This window comes from Pelobates fuscus, chromosome 4 (genome assembly GCF_036172605.1).
Source record: "Pelobates fuscus isolate aPelFus1 chromosome 4, aPelFus1.pri, whole genome shotgun sequence".
NCBI classification, from domain to species: domain Eukaryota; kingdom Metazoa; phylum Chordata; class Amphibia; order Anura; family Pelobatidae; genus Pelobates; species Pelobates fuscus.
The window spans coordinates 83894978-83916352 of NC_086320.1; the positions used below are offsets into that span (position 1 = coordinate 83894978).

Below are 21375 nucleotides of genomic sequence, written 5' to 3' on the forward strand. Positions count from 1 at the left end.
ACATCAGGAAGAATAATCATGGTTTTACTTTGGATAAAACATGACTTTTTACCATGAGGAAACAGATAAAAACAATTTTAAAATACAATCACTGTCTGCTCCTGAAGAGGTGATGGGGGAAAGAGCAGACAGCAAATGTTTGGTCCTTCCTCAAGGTATTGGAACAGATTCCCATCATCTCTGCCCCGGAACCTCCATTCTGACTCACTCAGTCTATCAGTGTTGCCCCAATTTGAGGCTGAATAGGCATCAATAATCATTTGGAGTTGTTATGGTGACAGGACTATCCCTTTAAACCAGCTTAGCCGACAATATTTTCAAATAGCTACTCTGATCTATTAATCACATATTACGTCTATCTTCTGTCCGTACTCCCACCTCTGATGCTCGCCTTCAAGATTTCTCAAGGGCTGCACCGTTCCTGTGGAACTCGCTTCCCTCCTCCGTTAGATGCTCACCCAGTCTCCACTCCTTCAAAAAATCGTTAAAAACCCACTTCTTCATAAAAGCGTATCAATTGAACTGTTAATAGCTCCTGACTGATTCCTCTTCTGCAACTGTCACTAGTCTAATACTATCCTTACCTTTTTGTGTCATTTTACCCCACTCCCTCTAGCATGTAAGCTCATTGAGCAGGGCCCTCAACCCCTCTGTTCCTGCGTGTCCAACTTGTCTGGTTACAACTACATGTCTGTTCGTCCACGTACTGTAAAGCGCTGCGGAATTTGTTGGCACTATATAAATAATAACATAATAATGGCAACGTATATCAGATTAGGATATATGTTAAAACCCTCTAGAACCCAAGGGGATCCAGTAAAATCACTGAAAAGCTGCATAGTTCCACTCATCTACACAGAACCTTTACATAATATGTCTTGATATGGTGCTATTAAGGACAGCGTGCAAAGAAGCATTACTTCAGCCCGTACTGATTCAGTTATGAAGCGCAGAGAGTGAAGAAGAGTCACTTATACTAAAAACAGACATATAATAGAGACTGGACACAAAAAAGATCAATTTACTAGGAACAAATGTCACAAATATAATCATTCACACCTGGAATGCTGCAACAAACGAGTTACTAGCACGACTTGCAGGCTTAGTTCATTAAGTAGCACACTACATACAAGGTTTCTTCTATAGTAAATGCAGAATTTCAGAATGCCAAGAGAAACCAAGGTGGAAACAGTTAAATATAACTGCATACAGTGAAGCATATTCACTGTTTTGGCCAGTATAACATCATTCAATATAGAATACGATGTAGGGCTCAATTTAACATTCTGGTTCTTGCTTTCAAATCTCTACATAACGCTGCTCCTACCTACCTATCCTCCCTAATACACAAGTATGTCTCGTCCAGTCTCCTACGCTTTGCCAAAGACATGAGTCTGTCCTCTGTTCATACTCTCACCTTCAAAGTTCACCTAGGGCTGCACCATTCCTATGGAACTCCTTTCCCTGCTCCGTTAGACTCTCACCCGGTCTCCATTCCTTGAAAAAAAACATTGAAAACTCACTTCTTCAGGAATGCATATCAGGTAAAATGTTAATAGTGTTCCCTTCCCCCACCTGGCTTCCTCTCCTGCAACTGTGTCATCCAAAAACAAAAAACTAAGCCCTCATTGAAAACGGTGTGGTTTAACAGACTTAAAGAATGACTGGTGGACCTGATGAATATCCCTATCTTCCTTTATCTAATGTGTGCGGGTTGCAGGGAAAGAAACTAAATCAAGTAAGCCAACAGTTACAGTGTATCCATACACAAGGCTCGCTCTAGTACCTGATGATATGCATATTGACATCAAGTGAAGTCATGGATAGTCTGGCCTTGGATTGTTCCATAGAGGACAGTCCCACTAAGCATTGGATTTATGTAAAAAAAAAAATTACTTGGTGCATGTGGAAATCGAATATTCATTTTGTGTGTAAAATATTTTGCAAATAGATACAGTGTATGCAAGCCAAGTCTTCCATATGTATGGCCTTCTTAGCTATTAGTAATCCGGACCATATTAATATATGAATAATTGTAAACAGGGATTTCTATGGCATCAATCTTGTGTTCTGTAAACAGAAAAACATATGAAGGATCACATTATCTCACTATTTAAATCTTACTTATGATTAAAATAACAAGAATGTACAATTTAATTTAAAAATATTAACTTCAAATTTGACATGAATAGGTTGCTGTCACTATCGTGATACTATAGTACAGAAATCTATGACGGAATGACAGTGCTGTTTAGAATTGGTATATAGGCATATTGTTGCCGCGTACAGTATTTATGGACAGGTAGCATTATGGAGACTTTGAATTAAGGGGGATTTAGGATTATTAAAGTGTATCTGCCTTCAAGATGCTGTGGACTTTGGCTATTTCAGTCTCATCCTGGCAAGAGTTACAGTCCACAGCATCTACAAGGTAGGGGTTAGCCGTAATCCTAAACTCCACTAACACTGAACACCCGTACCCATAAGTCTTCCAACCTAAATCCTAACTAACCCTAACTCAGGAGACCACCCTGAGCATAATCTTCCCCATAATGTCACATGAAACATGGCCTCATCCTAACCTTTCCACACTTTCCCTGGCAGGCAGGGTATCCTAGGTGGTTGGTAGATTTATATTATTGTAATAAATGTATACAAGAATGGACCAATACATAGAAAGACCATAACAACCATTGTTTATGTGGAAGGCGCTTAAACAGTGGTATTAAGTGCAATAAAGTATTAACTGAAAGCACTTCACATTGTGTACAAGACTTAAAAAACATGAACCAAATGTTGTGTTGCGCTAGAGGGAATTAAATTTAAATTATATGAGGGACTTAAATTTAAAGTGCAAAAATATAATTATTTTTAAAGTGCTGTTTGTGATTAAAAATATATTTTCCTTAAAAAAATCATAAAATAATACAAATTCATAAAAGTGTTTTCATTATTCATATGTCCTAAAAAAGAAAAAAATATATACGCATATCCATAGTGCATACTGTTTGACATAAAATAACCTTCACAACCCCCCTAAATAGTATACTCATATCAGCCAGAGGCTTTAGGGTGAGGGGTAACACCACACACAATTCTTGATATATTTTCTTTTGTGGGAGCTGCAGCAACAAAAAAACGTGAAACCTGGGGGCCCCAATAGTTTTACACCATTGTGTTTCAAACAAATAAAGCTAAAATCAAATGCTTACATCAATCTGTTGTAAGACCCACAAGAAGCAATTTATATATGAGTCCCAGCCTATAACTGCTGCTCGGGAAAAATCTCATTGTTCTGTTCATGAAGTGTAGAGAAAGGCCCTCTTCCTCTGTGATGAGTTTCGCCCAATCACGTGGGCTTTATCTGCCGTCAGATTGAAACTGTTTCAAACACATCCAGTTTGGTCAACCACGACTAACAGTCTTTTTTCTGCTGTGCAGAATTATGTATGATATAGGCTTCTATAGCATCCAGAACTAGATTTACCAGTAGACAGAAAAGGCAGGTGGCTACAAGCATCTATTTACTACAGGAGCAAACCTTGACTACAAGTTTACATTTGGTCCTTTTTTTATATATATTTTGAGGTAAGTTTCATTTTACCACATATTAAATGCATTTTTTATTTGTGGACGAAGGGAGTGACAGATGTACTTCCTGACTCTTGTTCATCCTCCAAATCATGTACCGTAGCAAGTAAAGAAAGGTCTTGTTGTGGTGTATGATAGAAGCACCTGAGAATTCTGTGACTCCAGGCATCTGAGATATAATATCGTTATACTATAGGTCAAAGCACTTTTTTTTTATTCCTGTAACAATGAAGCAAGATGTCTTGGGCCACAAAATAATTTTGAGATATTTTGATAAGATTATAAAACAATAAAACGTACAGAAAAAAAGTCATATTTTTTGCTGAACTGAAGCATGTATCATGCACGCCAAAACCCCAGAACTTGTGTTGCCAGATATTTATAATATCCATTAGTTCAGCAAGAACTCATAAAATAACTCTTTTGTTTATTGTAGTTAGACGCAATGGTACCTAAAGAACTCTGGTATTTGCAGCTCAGAATCACATGTCCGATGAGTTACATTAATTGATTATACTCTCTAAATTAATTAGAATGATGGTGGTGAGGCGTTAGTAAAGCAATAAAATAAAATATTTCCTACCCACCCATGATAGTAAATATCATGTACTGAATCTGAATCCAGAGATGATGCAGTATGATAAATAATGCCAACACTTGTAAAGACAATGCTAACTCCTGTGGGGGAATAAAGAGCAAACTTCACTATTGACATTTAACCAATCTTCATATATATATATATATACAATGTATACCCTATACTTGATAGCATAATTACAGCAATCACAGATGGAGGAATAGAGACTAGTCCCAGAATTACAAGGCCTCAGTTAATCCATGCACTCTGTATCCCTATAGCTGATAGACTTTAATTCATTAATGAAAGGGTTACTCCAAGTATCAGAACCACTACAGCACAGTTTTCAGTTTTGAAATAGTTTGCCCTTTCACCCGGGCCTATGCCTTTGAAGCCGGTGACGCATCTGGCTTTTGCAGACCTGCGTAAGCGGGATGCCAGTCGTTCATTATCTGAGAGTGTCAGCTAGCTCCTCAATGAATGACACTCCCTAGCATAGAATTTGCCCAGAATGGACATTTGCCAGCACAGAATTCTTGTTCTGGGCAGGCTAATGACATATTAATGACACTGCTGAGGGTGAAGTTACACCTCCGACAGTATCATTAAGGAGTTACTAATAAGCTTTTTTCACAATATGGTTTTTATACTTTACAATTCCCTGTTGGGCACTATTAACTATGACCACCATATTTTAATAGTAAAACATTTTAAATACATTAATACTTAACTTGAATTCCATCCCATTCTCCTTGTTTGTTTCCACGACGTGTCACTCAGAGGTCCAATATAATGCGTCTCTTGGACCATTGTCCCAGGTTCAGACTCTATGTGCACTCTCTAAACTAGGGAGGTCAGGGAGTTGAGGGAATGCATTGGCTGGGTTTATATATATATATATATATATATATATATATATATATATATACATATATGTAAATTGTAGAAAATTTTGGGAGGCAGGGAGGGCTGCCAGGGAGTGCACTGATCAAGGGAGGAAGCATTGTAGCTTCTACCTTGTAGGTAAATGTTAGGGGTTTGAACTGGATCCAGAAGGGTACAGGGTGCCAATGCTAAGATTAGCAAAGGGGTGAGGTGTGGGAGTAGCAGTCAGTCAGAATGATGAGCCTGGTGGCAGTATTCATTTCAGACTAAAGAGTGGCAATATGGTTATTTGGAAGGTCGATGAATAGTGAGTTGCAGTAGTCAAGTTGTAAAATGATGAGTGCATGAACGAAAGCCTTAATTTCATCTAGAGTTAGAGAAGGGCAAAAGGAAACAATATTTGTAGGTGGAAGTTGTAGAATGTAGAGATTGACTGGATTGAGAAAAGGCAAATCCTGACTTAAAAGTAATTCAAAGGCAGCATGCCTGAGGAGATGAGGTTATAGGTGTCCAAATGACGTGCAGGGAGATAGATGGAGGGATGGTGGAAATATGAGGAGTTACGTTTTAGAAACATTGTTTCCTCCATGACCACTTCTAAGAGCAAAAGTGGTAATGGAAGTTGGAGTAACCTCTATCTCTGATTTACAGCATTTCATACTTAAACGCTGCACATGAAAACTCCAAGCACCATGGCCAATTTAAACCACTAAAGTGGTAATTCTGCTTGGATTAACTCTTTAAATGTTCCTATAAACATTCTATGATATTTCTTAATTGTAAATGATCAAATGAGAAATATACTAACGCCGACCTACTTTACATTCAAAGCTACTCTACTTTCTATGAAAAGTTGAGAATATCTTATTAAAACAGATCTAAAAAAAATTAAATAATTAATTAACAATATAGTTTTGGTATGTCTAACATAATTTTACGAAATCTGCGAAAATGCATTTACAAATAATTTTTGCACTTCCTAAATAGCAGATCTGTGAAAAATGTGCAAAAATAGCATATAGAGACATATTTTGTTTTTGTCACAAGGCTAGAAATATATATTCAGTGTCAGCACACTGGAATGAAATCCAAACACAATGTTTACTTTGAAACTCCCTGGTATATTTTACAATAAGACCAAATAAGAGTGATGAGCATGACGATGTGGGCAGATTGTGCATGTATCTTGAGAAGTTAAATGGACAAACCAAGCACTAGTAGCTCTTCATCTTAAAGATGTCCTGCTTTTGATTGCTCCTGTAAATAGCACTGTTTTTGCAATTTCCTCACCTATAGTGGCTGTCGGACAGACCCCCACTAGAACTTAAGACAAAAAGAAATTCAATACTTGCTGTCTAGTGTCCACATGAAAAGTATTCAGATGTTGGTTGTGTGTCCTGTGCTGCTCTGTAAGAAGCATTTGATTCCATTCTATGAAAAGAATCTAATTGGACAAAAGTCATCAGTCGTCACAATTTCAAAGAAGAAGGAACGGAATTAGAAGAGGAGTCTGCCCTGGTGCTGGATTACAGCAAGTAACATGTTTAATGTTCTTTTTATTTAATGGGAGGACATTGTTCTAAAGTCTTAGAGGAACACATCTAATACAAAGATACTTCTTTTTTTAAATTAGAGGTTTCCTTTAATACAAGAATAGTGATAGCAATTCTGTCAGTAGTTATTAAATCAGGGCTGGACCATAGATGTAAGAACTGGTGGGTCCAATGGACCCAAGCGGCACTTCGAAGTGGGTGGCATTCCTCTACTAGTGCTTCCTGTACTCATAGTCGTATAGCAGTTTATATGTGACAGGAAGTGCATTAACTAGAAGCTCCATGGCACTTACTAATATATCTGGTAAGGTACAGGAGGACTAAGGGGGGAGCACTGATATGGCACCTACTCTTTGGGGTCTCTTGAGCCTCTCCAGCTGTATTATTAGGTAGGTACTGGGCATTAGCAGTAAATACACTGCTGGTACCCAGAGAGTTAAAAGTGGTCATTGGGACTTATTTCTTCTTTATAGTAATTCCCACATCATGTTCACAACATAGTAAGTGGGTCCACGATTTGAGATCAAATCCCAGCAACTACCTCTTTTTTAACCTGTAGCAGGATGGAGTCCACTTGACACCAGAGAGGGCTTTTTACCACTGGCGTAAGTCACAGGGATGTAAAGAGGTATATATTATAGAAATTGCACTTAAATCTTGATGTAAGAATCAAAGCATTGAAGCAACTGAGATAAGCAGCCATATACAGTAAGCACTGTGTAGCACCATATAGTGCTACACATTTTTTAGCTATATTCCACAGACATATTTTGGAATGTTCTAACTCAGTAGTGGTTATGTATCATGCAGGAATAAAAATCCTGTCTCTAAAGAAAGAATGTATAAATAAAGATATTAGCTGTATGTTAGTGTGTGCTCTATCCCCATGTAAGATGGAGAACAGCTCTTTGCCTATAAAATTAGAGGGTAGGATAATCATTGCACACAGATGCAACATGGATATGATCACTGACCTTTGGAGCATCTGCAGATGAGCCGGTTTCCTCACCAACCCCTGCTATACTATCTTTAACTGTTGCTGCAGGGTCTGTTTTCTTTACAATCATTTCTTTAGGAACTGAAGAACCTATTTGACCCAAAGTTTCACTCAACAATGCCTTGTTTGAGCTGGATTCCTCTCGTACTTGGCCTTTATACCAACTAGGGTAAAGCAAAGGATCCGAGGTCTCTGTTGATGAGAGCACTTCAGTTTTAGGCTGGGAAGTATGTTGAATGCCACTCAGCACAACACCAACCTTTATCAGGACAGATAAAGTGAAAAAGAAAAGTTATCTTCTGGTATGCAAGTTATGGCCTTCTGTATAATTAACTTACAAGGCTATTTCCTGTGTTAAAAAGTGGAGTACCAAAAAAGAAATGTTAAGAGATACAGTGAAACAGGTCAACACACTAGACATCTATACAAAAAACAACTATAGAACGAGTCATGTTTGATTATCACAACAATTATGTACATTCCAAACAGTATGGATAATTCCTATATAGTATTTGTTACTAGAACCCACCTGAAGTTTTTGTTTCTGTAATTATTTGAATAATATACCATATTTTAAAACTGGCTATCTTAAAACTTTTAATAATTCTTTAAGAGGGACACTCTTCTATTATTTGAGGAATATAGGCAGTTGGATAAATTGACTCCTTTCTGTCTGCTTTGTGTACCAGTAAATTACATTATGTGCACTGATCTCAGCATTAGGCACATTTACCCACCATATTTAATTGGGCCTCTCAAGGGACACTTGGGGCACCAATACGACTTTAACGCATTTAATAGGTTTTAACCTCATTAATATGCTGTATTTTTTGCATGCTCAGATCTTCATATTTTTTTGCACAAAATAAATATATTTTTTTACAGAATGCTGCACCATAAGCCTGCCTTCTTAGCCACACCCCTTAATACCAAAAATACTTCCTTATCTAAGGAATGCACTCAGCACTGAGTGAGCTCTTCTTAATTCACAACCTGGCTGCAGACAGTCAGTGAAACAACAAACAGGTAGTGATATGCTTACTATATTTCTCACTGGGGATTCTCTCCACTAATGCAGGTTGTTTTGCTGTTCCGATTATTCAGATAGCACCGGACATATTCCAAGATGCTGTGGAATCTCCTGGGTGTCCTCCCTTTCTAATGCAGGTTGTTTAGTTCAGATTATTCAGTGCTGTCAGTGGCTGAGCTGTGTGCATACATCTGATAAGGAAGTATTTTTCTGGAGTAAGAAGGTGTGGCTAAAGAGGCAGGCTTATGGTATAGAATTCTGCAAAACGTTTATTTATTTTATGCAAACACTATAAATATTTGAAAACGGAAAAAATGAAAAATACAGCATATTAACGAGGTCAAAACCTAGATTGGTATTGGAGCCTAGAGTGTACCTTTAATATTAATCCTGGGTGCCATATCAGTGTCCTTTGGGTGATAGCAATGACCCCAGTGCCATATATTTACCATTACTGGCCTATATACTTGTCAATCACAACAGAACAAAATCTAATTATTTAAAAGTCCGTATGATAATTGCTGGGTTTTTCACTAAACACTGAATGTTTACAAATTAATTTTAAGTGGCAAAATTGAGCTATGACTATAGCTGTTTTAGAGATGTGTTTCCAGATAAGATATTTCTAGCTCATTTTTGACATTCAGAATAAATTTGTGAAAATTGTGAATAACACTGTAAGTCTTAATACAATGACCCCATTCCGTACAAGAGGTACGCTTTTTTTTATGATGAGCATTGATGATAGACAAGTGTGCAACAGATGTGTGTTTGCTCTCTGTTAATCAAGGATAACATTTAGCACTATGGGCATATCAGCCATTGGTCCTTGTAGTAATCAGAGTATGTAAGTCAACCTCCTGAAGGGTTATTGGTACTAGACAACCTTTTGCTATCCTATTTGTCTAAGATCTATAGGAAAGAGTGTTCCAAGTGTTTGAATTGCATTTATTTTATCAGGATCCTTGGGTATATATGTTAATTCAATAAAAAATTAGCTTAGATGAATATTTACAAATTTTCACTTAATTACCTGTATTTCTCCACACATTGCGTCATAGCACCATGATTAATGTCCACTGGCCCTCTCCCTATCATAACTGTTTACTTACCATTAAATAATAATGAATCAGTGTCGGGAATAAACTGCAAGCATCACAGAGACACTTGACATTACATTATATGATAAATGAAGCATCTGCATCCCACTGCCAATAACTCACAGAATTTACTGAATTTAGTGAATTGTAGCAAGTTATAAAGTGGATCGCAAATTTAGGACAAAATAGCTTGTTTATCTGGGTAGTGAATAAGCCCTACCATGTTACTTTCAAGTGACAGATGGGCAGGAATCCTTCACCACCATCCCACTGATCCAGAGCAAACACAAACTTACAATCATGTTCTGTCGTGCCAACAACAACATATACAACAGCTATTCCATTACCATCGTGTGCTACATTCCATCCTCTAGAATCATATTGGCAACTCAGGATCCACCAACTTTCAGCATCACTTTGGACGCAACACCAACTTGCAGCATCATTTATAAAGAGCTTCAATCAAATAGAATGTACACTTATCATCAAGAATATTAAACTGAGAAGAATTAGCTTCTAACAATAGTCCAGTTGAAATGTATCACTTATCATCAAATGTCATTTTTTTAGTAGACATCACTAGATTCCACTTATTATTGAACGTCAGTGTGCCACAAGTATCTACCAGCTACAACAACCCCTAGTTCAAAGCTAAAGTCCGCAACATCTGGAGTGACGATGGTTGTCTACCCCTGCGCTAGCTACTGGCAAGTAAAAGACTGGAGGCAACACATCAGCTACTCCTTTACTATCCACCAAATGCCAGCTCTGCTACACTCATTTGTATGTACAGAATGACAAACACTAGTGAAAATGTATTGCTGATTTCAGAGATACAGATTTAATAGATAACAATAATACTCTGAAACAGCTGGAAATCAGGAACAATAGCACATTCTATTTGAAACGGAATAAATTGTAAATTGCGTCCAGTAATACTATCTAGTAAAAATACAAACTTGTTTGAATGTTTTAGCTGAATGTTAACTGTATGTGCTTTTTTCATGATGACTCAGATAAAACTATGTAAAACCAAAACACAAATATGTGTCCCCCCCCCCCCATAATACACAAAGGTTATCTGGAAAGGTATTATTGTTTTTAAGAACTATGATCAGTCTATGTTTAAAAGGACACTGTAGTCACCAGAACCACTACAGCTTCATGTAGAATAGCATGTCCCTGCATGCTTTTTAATGTAAACACTGCTTTTTAAGAGAAAAGGCTGTGCATACATTGCTGCCTAGTGACACCTCTAGTGGCAGTCACTCTGGTGGCGATTAGAAGTACTTCCTATTTCATTCAGCGTCTTCATGCTCTGCATCTAAACACTCCCCATAAAGATGCTTTGATTCAATGCATCTCTATAAGGAGATGCTGATAGGCACAGAGCAGCGTTTTGAGAGCTTCTGGCTCTCACTAACCTATAGAGTATTGATGATCTCAGCCATGGAGACAGGGACAGTCGTGGGGAGACCAATCCGGCGATGGAGGAAAGATAAGTAATCTACTTTTACAGTCCATTCTGAGGGGGGCCTGAAACCTAAATATTTATACATGTTTGTATTTCTAACACTGTAGTGTCCCTTTAATAGTAATTCCTGCTTGGGCACAATTCCATTTAGTGCAGAGACTGAAAAAAACATAAACTTTAAAATAAGTGGAGGATTGAATTTGACCCAAATAGCCAGATTAACATCCTGTGATAAAGTCCCCCCATTGCTAACCCATATCAAAGATAATATTAGAGTGTGAAGTACACCCTATAAAAACATGTATTGAAGTGCCCATTAAAAGGACTCTCTAAGCACCATAACACTCTCAGCAATTTGTATATACTAGAATTTTAGGCAGTCCCCTGCCACTAGGTACACGAAAAAAACTATTGCAACTCCAACTTCATCCCCTCTGTCACTTGTCATTGCTTGTAAAAGACTGTACATTTGTGTTAATATACTCCTTGTTTTTAAGATTTATAAAGACAGATACTGGAAAAGACAAGAGAGTCCAAATACGATCTAAAATAGTATTTCAAGCCTCAGCAGAGAGATCTATTTTAAGCAAGGACATATAAAGAAATATGTTCCCAATGGTTCTCAATGCCAGCACACATTTGTCCTGTGAGTTTAGACCTTAATTTGTGCCTAAACAAAATATCTACATTAATCATTTGTCTCCCACTCCCACCCACTATGGTGTCTATTTAATTGAATGAGTTTGGATAATTATTGATAGCACAAACCTGAGCTTGACATGCTGTGAGATGTGTTGTTTGCTGTTGGTTTTTATGTCTGTGCACACTTAGAATTAATTTCAATATTTAGTATTTTGTATAGTATAAGAATAATTATTTGAAAAAAAAATCAAGTTTGAAAACTTTAATAAAGAGTTATAAATAAAGAGACAAGACTGTATATGTAAAGGAACACTACAAGCACCACATCCACTACAGTACACTGCCGTGGTTATGGTGCCCTTGTGCCGTGGTTACCTATATAATTACCTTTATGCTGCAGTCATAGGCCATTTGTGATGTTTAATGAGACACTTCACATGAACCACTTTAATTCTGTGGATTAAACCTGTTTATATACACTGATCGGCCACAACAGTGGGGTGTTCCCTGTATGTTGTGTTGCAAGAAAGTATAATCGGTGTACCGGCATCAAGGTCATGGGCACCAAGGGCTCAATGAGCATGTGGGGGCAGGGCCGGCGCTTCCTATAAGGTGAACTAGGCAGCCGCCTAGGGTGCCATATAGGAGGGGGCACCCTGCGCCCCCTTCGCCGGCCCTTTAAATGTTGCAGCCGCATGAGTGCTCTATAGAGAGTGCTCAGGCGGCTACCGCACTGCCTCACCTCCCCTGTAGCGTGGCCGAGCTCCTCTCCGGTCCGCGACCCGACTGACAGGAAGTGCACACATAGTGTGCACTTCCTATCAGTCCGGCCGGGTACAGGAAACAGAAACTCCTGTACCGCGGACCGGAGAGGAGCTCGGCCACGCTACAGGAAGGGGAGGTGAGGTTAGGAGGAGAACTGGGGAGGGGGGGGGGGGGGTAGAAGAACTGGGGAGGGGAGGGGAGGGACATAAGAAGAACGGGGGGGGTAAGAAGAATGAAGGGAGGGGGGTAAGAAAAGAGGGAAGGTGGGGGAGAAAGAAGGAAACAAGGGAGGGGGGAGTAGGAAGAATACAAGGGAGGAGGGAGTAAGAAGAAGACAAGTGGAGGTGGGAGTAAGAAGAAGACAAATGGAGGGGGCTCAGAAGGGGGGGGGGAGTATGAATAGGGGTTGGGGGAGTAAGAAGAAGAGGGGTGGGGGGAGTAAGAAGAAAGGGGGGGAGTAAGAAGAAGACAAGTGGTGAGGGGAGTAAGAAGTAGAGGGGAGGGGGGAGTAAGAAGAAGACGGGAGTAAGAAGAAGAGGGGAGGGGGGAGTAAGAAGAAAGGGGGGAGGGGGGAGTAAGAAGAAAGGGGGGGCGGGGGGTAAGAAGAAGAGGGGAGGGGGGAGTAAGAAGAACACAGGGAGGGGGGAGTAAGAAGAACACAGGGAGGGGGGTGAGGAGAGGGGGAGGCGAGAGGAACACAGGGAGGGGGGAGTGAGAAGAACACAGGGAGGGGGGTGAGGTGAGAAGAACACAGGGAGGGGGGAGTGAGAAGAACACAGGGAGAGGGGGGTGAGGAGAAGGGGAGGTGAGGAGAACACAGGGGGAGGTGAGAAGACACGGGGGAGGTGAGAAGAACACAGGAGAGGGGGTGAGGAGAAGTGGAGATGAGGAGAAGGGGAGGTGAGGAAAACACAGGGAGGGTGGGTGGGTGTGAGAAGAAACCCCCAGGGGAGGGTGGGGGGAGAGGAGAGACCACTAAGAACAGGGGAGAGCTCTAAGGGACAGAAGGGAGAGCTCTTTCACACTACACGCACACACACACACAATGCATCCCTATACATACACAGAAACACACAATGCATCCCTTACAAACACATGCAAACACACACACACACACACACACACACACACACACTGCTCTGCTTCTCTCACATACACACAGAAACATTGCATTTCTTACACACACTCAATGCACACACTTACAGACACACACCTTGCATCCCTTATGCATACAAACACAGATTCACATAATGGATCCCTTACACACAACCACAAACACACACGGCTTCCACTACACACAAACACACTGCATCACCTACACAAACTGGTATGCCTATACACTACATTCCATAAGCACACACATTAGATCCTCTACAATAACACATAACACATCCCCTACACACTACACTTCCTGTGAAGGAATTTAATGGGTGGAACATATAGGTGGACTTATGGGTGGGCCTTATGGGAATACTCACCTTCAGGCCCTGGGGCCCAGACCTTGAGCTGCTTCCTGTTCTCCCAGAACATTGAATTTTGTCACCGCAGTTACAAACAGCCTCCAGAGATCCGGTTCTACACCAGACCAGTGGAGCGAAACTGCAGCCAGTGCCCATCACCATCTTCATCTGGTTGTAAGTAGGCAATCTAGTATATTATTAGTGACACTAATCTCTAATTAACCTCACATTAAAGGGACACTATAGTCCCCAGAACGACTGCAGCTTAATGAAGTGGTTCCGGTGTCTATAGCGTGTCCCTGCAGGCTTTTTAATGTAAACACAGTGTGCAGCACTGGCGTTAGTTCATATGGCAGATCATATGAGTGGGGCATTATGATGTCACATGGGGGGGGGGGGCGGCAAATTTTTATTTTGCCTAGGGCGGCAAAAATCCTTGCACCGGCCCTGTGTGGGGTGTAAAGGCTACCCCGTCTGGTCAGACTACACAGAAGAAAGACTGTAGCTCAAATGGCTGAAAAACTTAATTCTGCTCATAATAGAAAGGTGTCAGAACACATAGTATATCTCAGTTTGCTGCTTATAGGGCTGCAGGCCAGTCACGGTGCCCATGACTCCTGTTGAGCATAAGAACTGGAGCATAGAATAACGGAAGAAGGTTCCTGGTCTGATTAATCACATTTTCATTTAGATTAGTTGTATGTCTGGTTGCATGTGTGTCATTTACCTGGGGAAGACATAGCAGCAGGATGCACTATGGGAAAAAGGTAATATTGCTCTGGGCAATATTCTGCAGGGAAACCATGGGTTCTGGAATTCACGTGGAATGTACCACCTACCTAGAGATTATTGCAGACTATGTACGCCTCTTCATGGCAGTGGTGTTCCCTGATGACAGTGACCCTTTAAGCAGGGTAATGCAAGCTGTTACACTGCACACATTGGTCAGGAATGGTTTGAGGAACATGACAAAAAGTTTAAGGTGTTGCCTTGGCCTCCAATTTCCCCAGACCTCAATCTGATCGAACCTTCTGTGGGATGTGCTGGATAAACAAATCCGATCCATGGAAGCACTACCTTGCAACTTGCAGGAGTCGAAGGATCTGGTGCTACTGTCTTGGTGCCAGATAACACAGGACACAATCAGAGGTCTTGTGGAAACCATGCATCAGAGCTGTTCTGGTAGCACAAGGGGAACTACACAATATTAGGAAGGTGCTTTTAATGTTGTGGCCGATTGGTGTATGTTTTCCATTTCTGCTTTTTTTTTTCAGTAATATCTGGAATGATGCTGGGATTTTATGATGATATGCATACTGACTGCCAACACCTTGCCTTTTGAGTGGATTATCCTCTCTCACAAACAAGTCAAAATTGGTGAGCCACCAAGCCCCTCCACTATGCACAACTCACTTTTTTTTTGTTGTTCTAAATATTTTACTTACTTTGATGAAAAGCTAGCCAGGTTTTTGTAGATTCCTCGAAATACATGAAAGTGTTGATTAAAGTTAAAATATATATATATATTATATATAATAGATACTATAACCAATATTTTTAAAGTATCAAACCTTTACATTTTTACAGAATAAATAATGCATCTCCTAGGGAAATGTATAGTAAAAGATGAACAGATGAGACTCATTTCAGTACAATGAGGGCAATTATTTACCTTTACTATACACAGAAATGATATCTACACAATCTCAGTTCACACTCTCATTTTTTTGGGCACTTATTTACTTTTTAAGAGCAACTAAACTTGTTTTTGTAAAATATGAAACGAGTATGTTGAATTACCGGATGAGCAGGAATGTCAGTTTTCGGTAAGTTGGCGTCTTGTGATTGAGGTACCGCATCAGGAATACTAACAGATTCACTGTTAACTTGAGATATCTGGGTCCCATTTTCTGTGGTGTCTTCTTCACCAGATGATTCTGTATGGACATCTGAATCTTCACCTTCTGCCACGTCTTCTTCATCTTCATCTTCTAACAATAAAAGATCTATGTATATATACATATTCTAGCTTTAAATGTCAGTTCTCGAGAACTCAGTTGGTATCTTTGCTGGTGGGTATATAAAAAAAGACTATGAATATATTGTATTATTGTTACAATAAAAAAGTGCTATGTAGTATGTCGGCTAAAGGAAAATATGTTCTGTGACTCGAGTACCTCCACTCTGCTTTGCTTACTCTCACGTACCAGATTTATGAATTTCAGGTATAACTGAGAAGAATAAGATAAAATAATGATGTCACTTCTTTTGCTATATAATGGTCACTTTAGCTTTAACATACCTTTATAAAAGTCTATTTCTCGTAATACTCGTTCTTCTCTATTAAGGTCCACTGTGAAAGAATTCATGCTTTCGTATCCAGGTTGAATTTTTTCCATCTGAAATCCTTTAGATGCTTCTGTGATTCTAAGACATGAAATGGTTGCATTAACTGTATCTGTTAAATAAATGCACATTTGCACACACATTTAGGATATGGATTACTTACTTTTGTAGTAATACTTTAGAATTCTGTAAAATGCAAACACAAAACAAGAATGATATCAATATAAAACACAACAAAAGTGAATTAATAGCTAAATAAACAAAAAACAAGGCTGTATTTACACTTTGATTAACTTATCAATGGTACAGATCATCCACCTTAGTGGATAGATAAAAGTGTCACTCGGTGTTCCGATGTTGCTGCCCAACGTGATTCATCTATAAGAACTTAATCATAGGCTGATAGCATCTAAAAAAATGAGGCTGATATAATATCTCTTGGGAAATTAGTTAACATCACACACCTGTTAAAAAGCTTAAGAGGAAAACACACAAGAGTGTCAGACAGTTGATTTATAATTAGCTAAAAATCAGGCTACGCATTTTAAATGAAAATAGTAGGTCACGCTAAAAAGTGTCAAATGAGATAAAAATAGGAGGTATTTAACGTAATGCTTTCATCTTTCCTCACATTATTGAAAATGTGTTTGCATTCATTTTACAGCTGAAGATACTCTATTATGAAATAGCTCTCCACAAAACGTTTTATTTAACAGATGCATTGGAATGTTAAGTAATACAAAGGGTAGCTTTGGCAAGATTCATTTACAGTGTTCAAAAGCAGTTTTGTCTTCACTGTTACTATACAGACAGGTTAACAGACAAAGGCTGCTAGAGTCTCAGCTTGTTACGTCATATATCCCTGCAACCTCAATCAGTTTGACCTGTGCAACATGAGGCAACTTTTCCGTGACTTTCATGCCACCACTGACAACTGAAATGTTTGATGATGATGAGTGTGTTGAACATTGTCTAATGTCACCCAACAGAAACATACATACACCTACACATCATATATACTCAACATAGTTGGGGAGCGAAGTCAGCCTCAGATACTAGGTCTACTAGTCTACTAGGAACTATCCCAGTGGGAGCAGTTAGACTAAATACTAATTCATACAGTGCTGGGACAACAGTCTTTCACTATTCCTGCCTACCGCCATATTTCTGTTTTACTGATACAAGTTCAGTGCACCTCCGACTGCAGGTCTGTTCTAGAAACATAGAAACATAGAATGTGACGGCAGATAAGAACCATTCGGCCCATCTAGTCTGCCCAGTTTTCTAAATACTTTCATTAGTCCCTGGCCTTATCTTATAGTTAGGATAGCCTTATGCCTATCCCACGCATGCTTAAACTCCTTTACTGTGTTAACCTCTACCACTTCAGCTGGAAGGCTATTCCATGCATCCACTACCCTCTCAGTAAAGTAATACTTCCTGATATTATTTTTAAACCTTTGTCCCTCTAATTTAAGACTATGTCCTCTTGTTGTGGTAGTTTTTCTTCTTTTAAATATAGTCTCCTCCTTTACTGTGTTGATTCCCTTTATGTATTTAAATGTTTCTATCATATCCCCCCTGTCTCGTCTTTCCTCCAAGCTATACATGTTAAGATCCTTTAACCTTTCCTGGTAAGTTTTATCCTGCAATCCATGAACCAGTTTAGTAGCCCTTCTTTGAACTCTCTCTAAGGTATCAATATCCTTCTGAAGATAGGGTCTCCAGTACTGTGTACAGTACTCCAAGTGAGGTCTCACCAGTGTTCTGTACAATGGCATGAGCACTTCCCTCTTTCTACTGCTAATACCTCTCCCTATACAACCAAGCATTCTGCTAGCATTTCCTGCTGCTCTATTACATTGTCTGCCTACCTTTAAGTCATCAGAAATAATCACCCCTAAATCCCTTTCCTCAGATGTTGAGGTTAGGACTCTATCAAATATTTTGTACTCTACCCTTGGGTTTTTACGTCCAAGATGCATTATCTTGCACTTATCCACATTAAATGTCAGTTGCCACAACTCTGACCATTTTTCTAGTTTACCTAAATCATTTTCCATTTGGCTTATCCCTCCTGTCCAATACATAAAATTGTTGCCATTATGGATAATGTCAGCTACATGGGCCAACACTTCTACCTAATACAAAGGGCAAACTTGTGTAATGTTTACATATTAACGTCATAAGAGAACTTTCTTAAATATAAAATGAATGTTGACAGCATGGTAAAGGTTATAAACTGTGTAATATATTATACATTTTGATGGGTTAGCATGTTGGTCTTGCAACAATGTTTCATTTTAATTAGACATTTTACCAGGGGTGGCGCGGAGGTTTTCAAAGCAGCTCATGTAAACCCATTATGTGTTTCTGTTTCTAATTAAACATAACAAAAAAAAATTGTAGGCATCTTTAGATGTTTATGGACAATATACCATAAGAAATGTTGAAGCCGAAAAGCTATAAAAAACTTTTATTTATAATGCTTAGGTCAACCGGCATTGAAATCCAAGCAACATAAACCAGGTAACTGACAGTATTTCATTTCTCTGGATAGTCCAGAATGAAAGGTTCAGATTCTACATCTATATCATCAGCTGTGAACTGACAATTTACAGGGCCTTCAGACAATAGGAAATAATGTGCCCCAAACCCTAGAACCTCCTCTATGTGTAAGTAGCAAACAAATAACACCACATTCGAGCACCGTGAAGTAGGCACGTGCCTACTGTGGCTTTGTGAAAGTGTGAGATAGACTGCATGGAGGTCCCCCACACCTTGTGGCACACAGGGCAATCCACCAGGCCAACCTCTGTTGTTGGACCCTTGGTCAGCACCTGTGCGTCATATTTTGCAGCTGCATTGAATTGTATTAGCGATGCAGCCCTCCACTTGCTGTTAGACTAAAATTCACAGAAAAGTGCCCATGTACCAGCCAGTAAAGCCTTTAGGGAATACAGGTGAACTAGTGTTAGCTTCTACCTGAGACTTTGTCATCAGTGATGCTCCTTGTTTCTGTGTGTACTAGTCCATGCCTGGTTTCCCTTTGCTCCCTTAGCTGCTTGTTTAAATGGACAATCCAAGAACCATAACCATTACAGCGTAGTACACCACTCCCAGCATCTGTAACATGACAGATAGTCAAATGGTGGATACTGCAATGGTCAAAAATGTTAAGCTAGGTGGTTCATTTATGGAAAAAAATGTGTCTAACTAGTCCAACAGCATCTTTATGCAGACACTATTAATTATAGTTGTATCTGGTTTTTGTGTATCCTTAAATGTATGTGTTTCTAAGTAATATGTTACCAATCTAGATCCCATGACTCACGGCTTGTTTGCTGCTGGAGTAGGTGTTGATTGAGTTGATTACAAGTGTAAAGTCTTGCTCTGAAGGATATGGTGTCTCGTTTCCTGATCATGAATATTATTTTGGCACCTGCCTCAAATCAGTGATTAACCACATTACGGCTCTATTCCAAGATCAATTCAGAATTAGAATAACTTTTTCCATATACCATCCAGTGAGCTGCTCTTTCAAAGTGAATTTAAAATTGTAGGTCAAAATAGCCAAATTGGAAAAAAAAATCTCAAAAACTCTATGCTTCCAGTTTGACTACTTAGACCTTAAATTTGAAATTGACTTTTAATTTACATCATATTCTCACTTTAGTGAATAACTGTGTTTGATTCTCATAGATCTTCTTATTGTACATAATCACTTACGGGGTTGTTCACTAAAGTGAGAATTCAAAGTAAATTTTAATGTAAGGCCATAATAGCCAAACTGGAAAAATGCATCTTACTCAGCTATGCTTCCAGTTCAGCTAGTTTGTTCTTCAAGGAACACAATTGGTGTATAGGTCATGACCCTGCAGTCTCACTGCTCAATTCTCTGCCATTTAGTTGTTAAATCACTGTTTATTCAGCCCTAGTCACACCTCCCTGCATGTGACTTGCACAGCCTTCCTAAACACTTCCTGTAAAGAGAGATGTAATATTTAAACTCCCTTGATTGCACATTCTGTTTATTTAGAAATTCTTATATTTCGCTCTGTTAACAACCTTCTATACCCTGCAGGCATGTGTAATTAATGTTCAATTTACAGAGCAGGAGATTAAAAAAAACGCATAAGGCAAGATAACCTCTAACTAAAAATAAAACCATTCTTTCATGCAGGCTGTGTCAGTCACAGCCAGGGGAGGTGTGGCTAGGGCTGCAACAGAAACAAAAGTCACGTAACTCCTAAATGGCAGAGAACTGAGTAGGTGCATGAACTATACACTATAAGTGCTTTAATATGTTAAAGTTGTTTTGATGCTTATAGTATCACTCTAAAATTGAAATTCGATTTGAATACACTTTGAATACCCCACAAGTTTCACTTTAGTATAATGCTTTCTGACTTGCTTGCTTGCTTTGACTTTAGCAGGGTTATTTACTAAGGTGAAAATTCAAAGTGAATTTCAAATTTAAGGCCAGAATAGTTGAAATGGAAGAATTGCTGCCTTAAAAACATTTTTCCATTTTGGGTATTTTGAGCTAAAATATACTTTGAATTCACCTTGAATTATTACGTTTGCGAATAAATCTGTAGCCCACTTTTTTAAACTTGTAGTTCTTGTATCCTTTGATGAGTGTCTGTCTTAACATCAAGACAGCACATTTTTTCCATCCCAAACATCAGTAACCCAAGCCCAGACTGCCCAGCCCTATCGTCAGCTCTTTCCAGGGTGTAACTTTGAAAAGTGTGTTTGCAAGAAACACATGTTCTAGTGTTGTTGTTACCAGTAGACTTGTGTACAGTGTTAAAACGTGGCTCAGCCCAATGATTTTTCCCCAAAACAGAAAAGTTTTCAGGACACTCAAATTTTGTCTGAACGTTTAACACCGCAAAATGTCGGAGCCAAGATTCCAATTCGGAAACCAAAGCAGAAGAAAAAAAAAAAAA

At 39.1% G+C, this 21375-nt stretch overlaps 1 protein-coding gene across 4 annotated transcripts in view; it reads right to left on the reverse strand.

Moving 5' to 3' along the window:
• Window positions 1–21375, reverse strand: part of TRIM55 (tripartite motif containing 55) — a 115373-nt gene that overhangs the window by 11759 nt on the left and 82239 nt on the right. Inside the window, exons 6-10 of one of the 4 annotated variants that reach the window (XM_063451350.1) lie at window positions 16584–16606; window positions 16377–16501; window positions 15875–16065; window positions 7581–7862; window positions 1418–1497 (exon numbers count right to left, since the gene is read on the reverse strand). In XM_063451350.1, coding sequence (XP_063307420.1) covers window positions 1420–1497; window positions 7581–7862; window positions 15875–16065; window positions 16377–16501; window positions 16584–16606 — 699 coding nt within the window. In that variant the 3' untranslated portion in view covers window positions 1418–1419. The remainder of the gene's footprint in view (window positions 1–1417; window positions 1498–7580; window positions 7863–15874; window positions 16066–16376; window positions 16502–16583; window positions 16607–21375) is intronic. The other 3 variants (XM_063451349.1, XM_063451352.1, XM_063451351.1) reach the window with 3 other exon arrangements.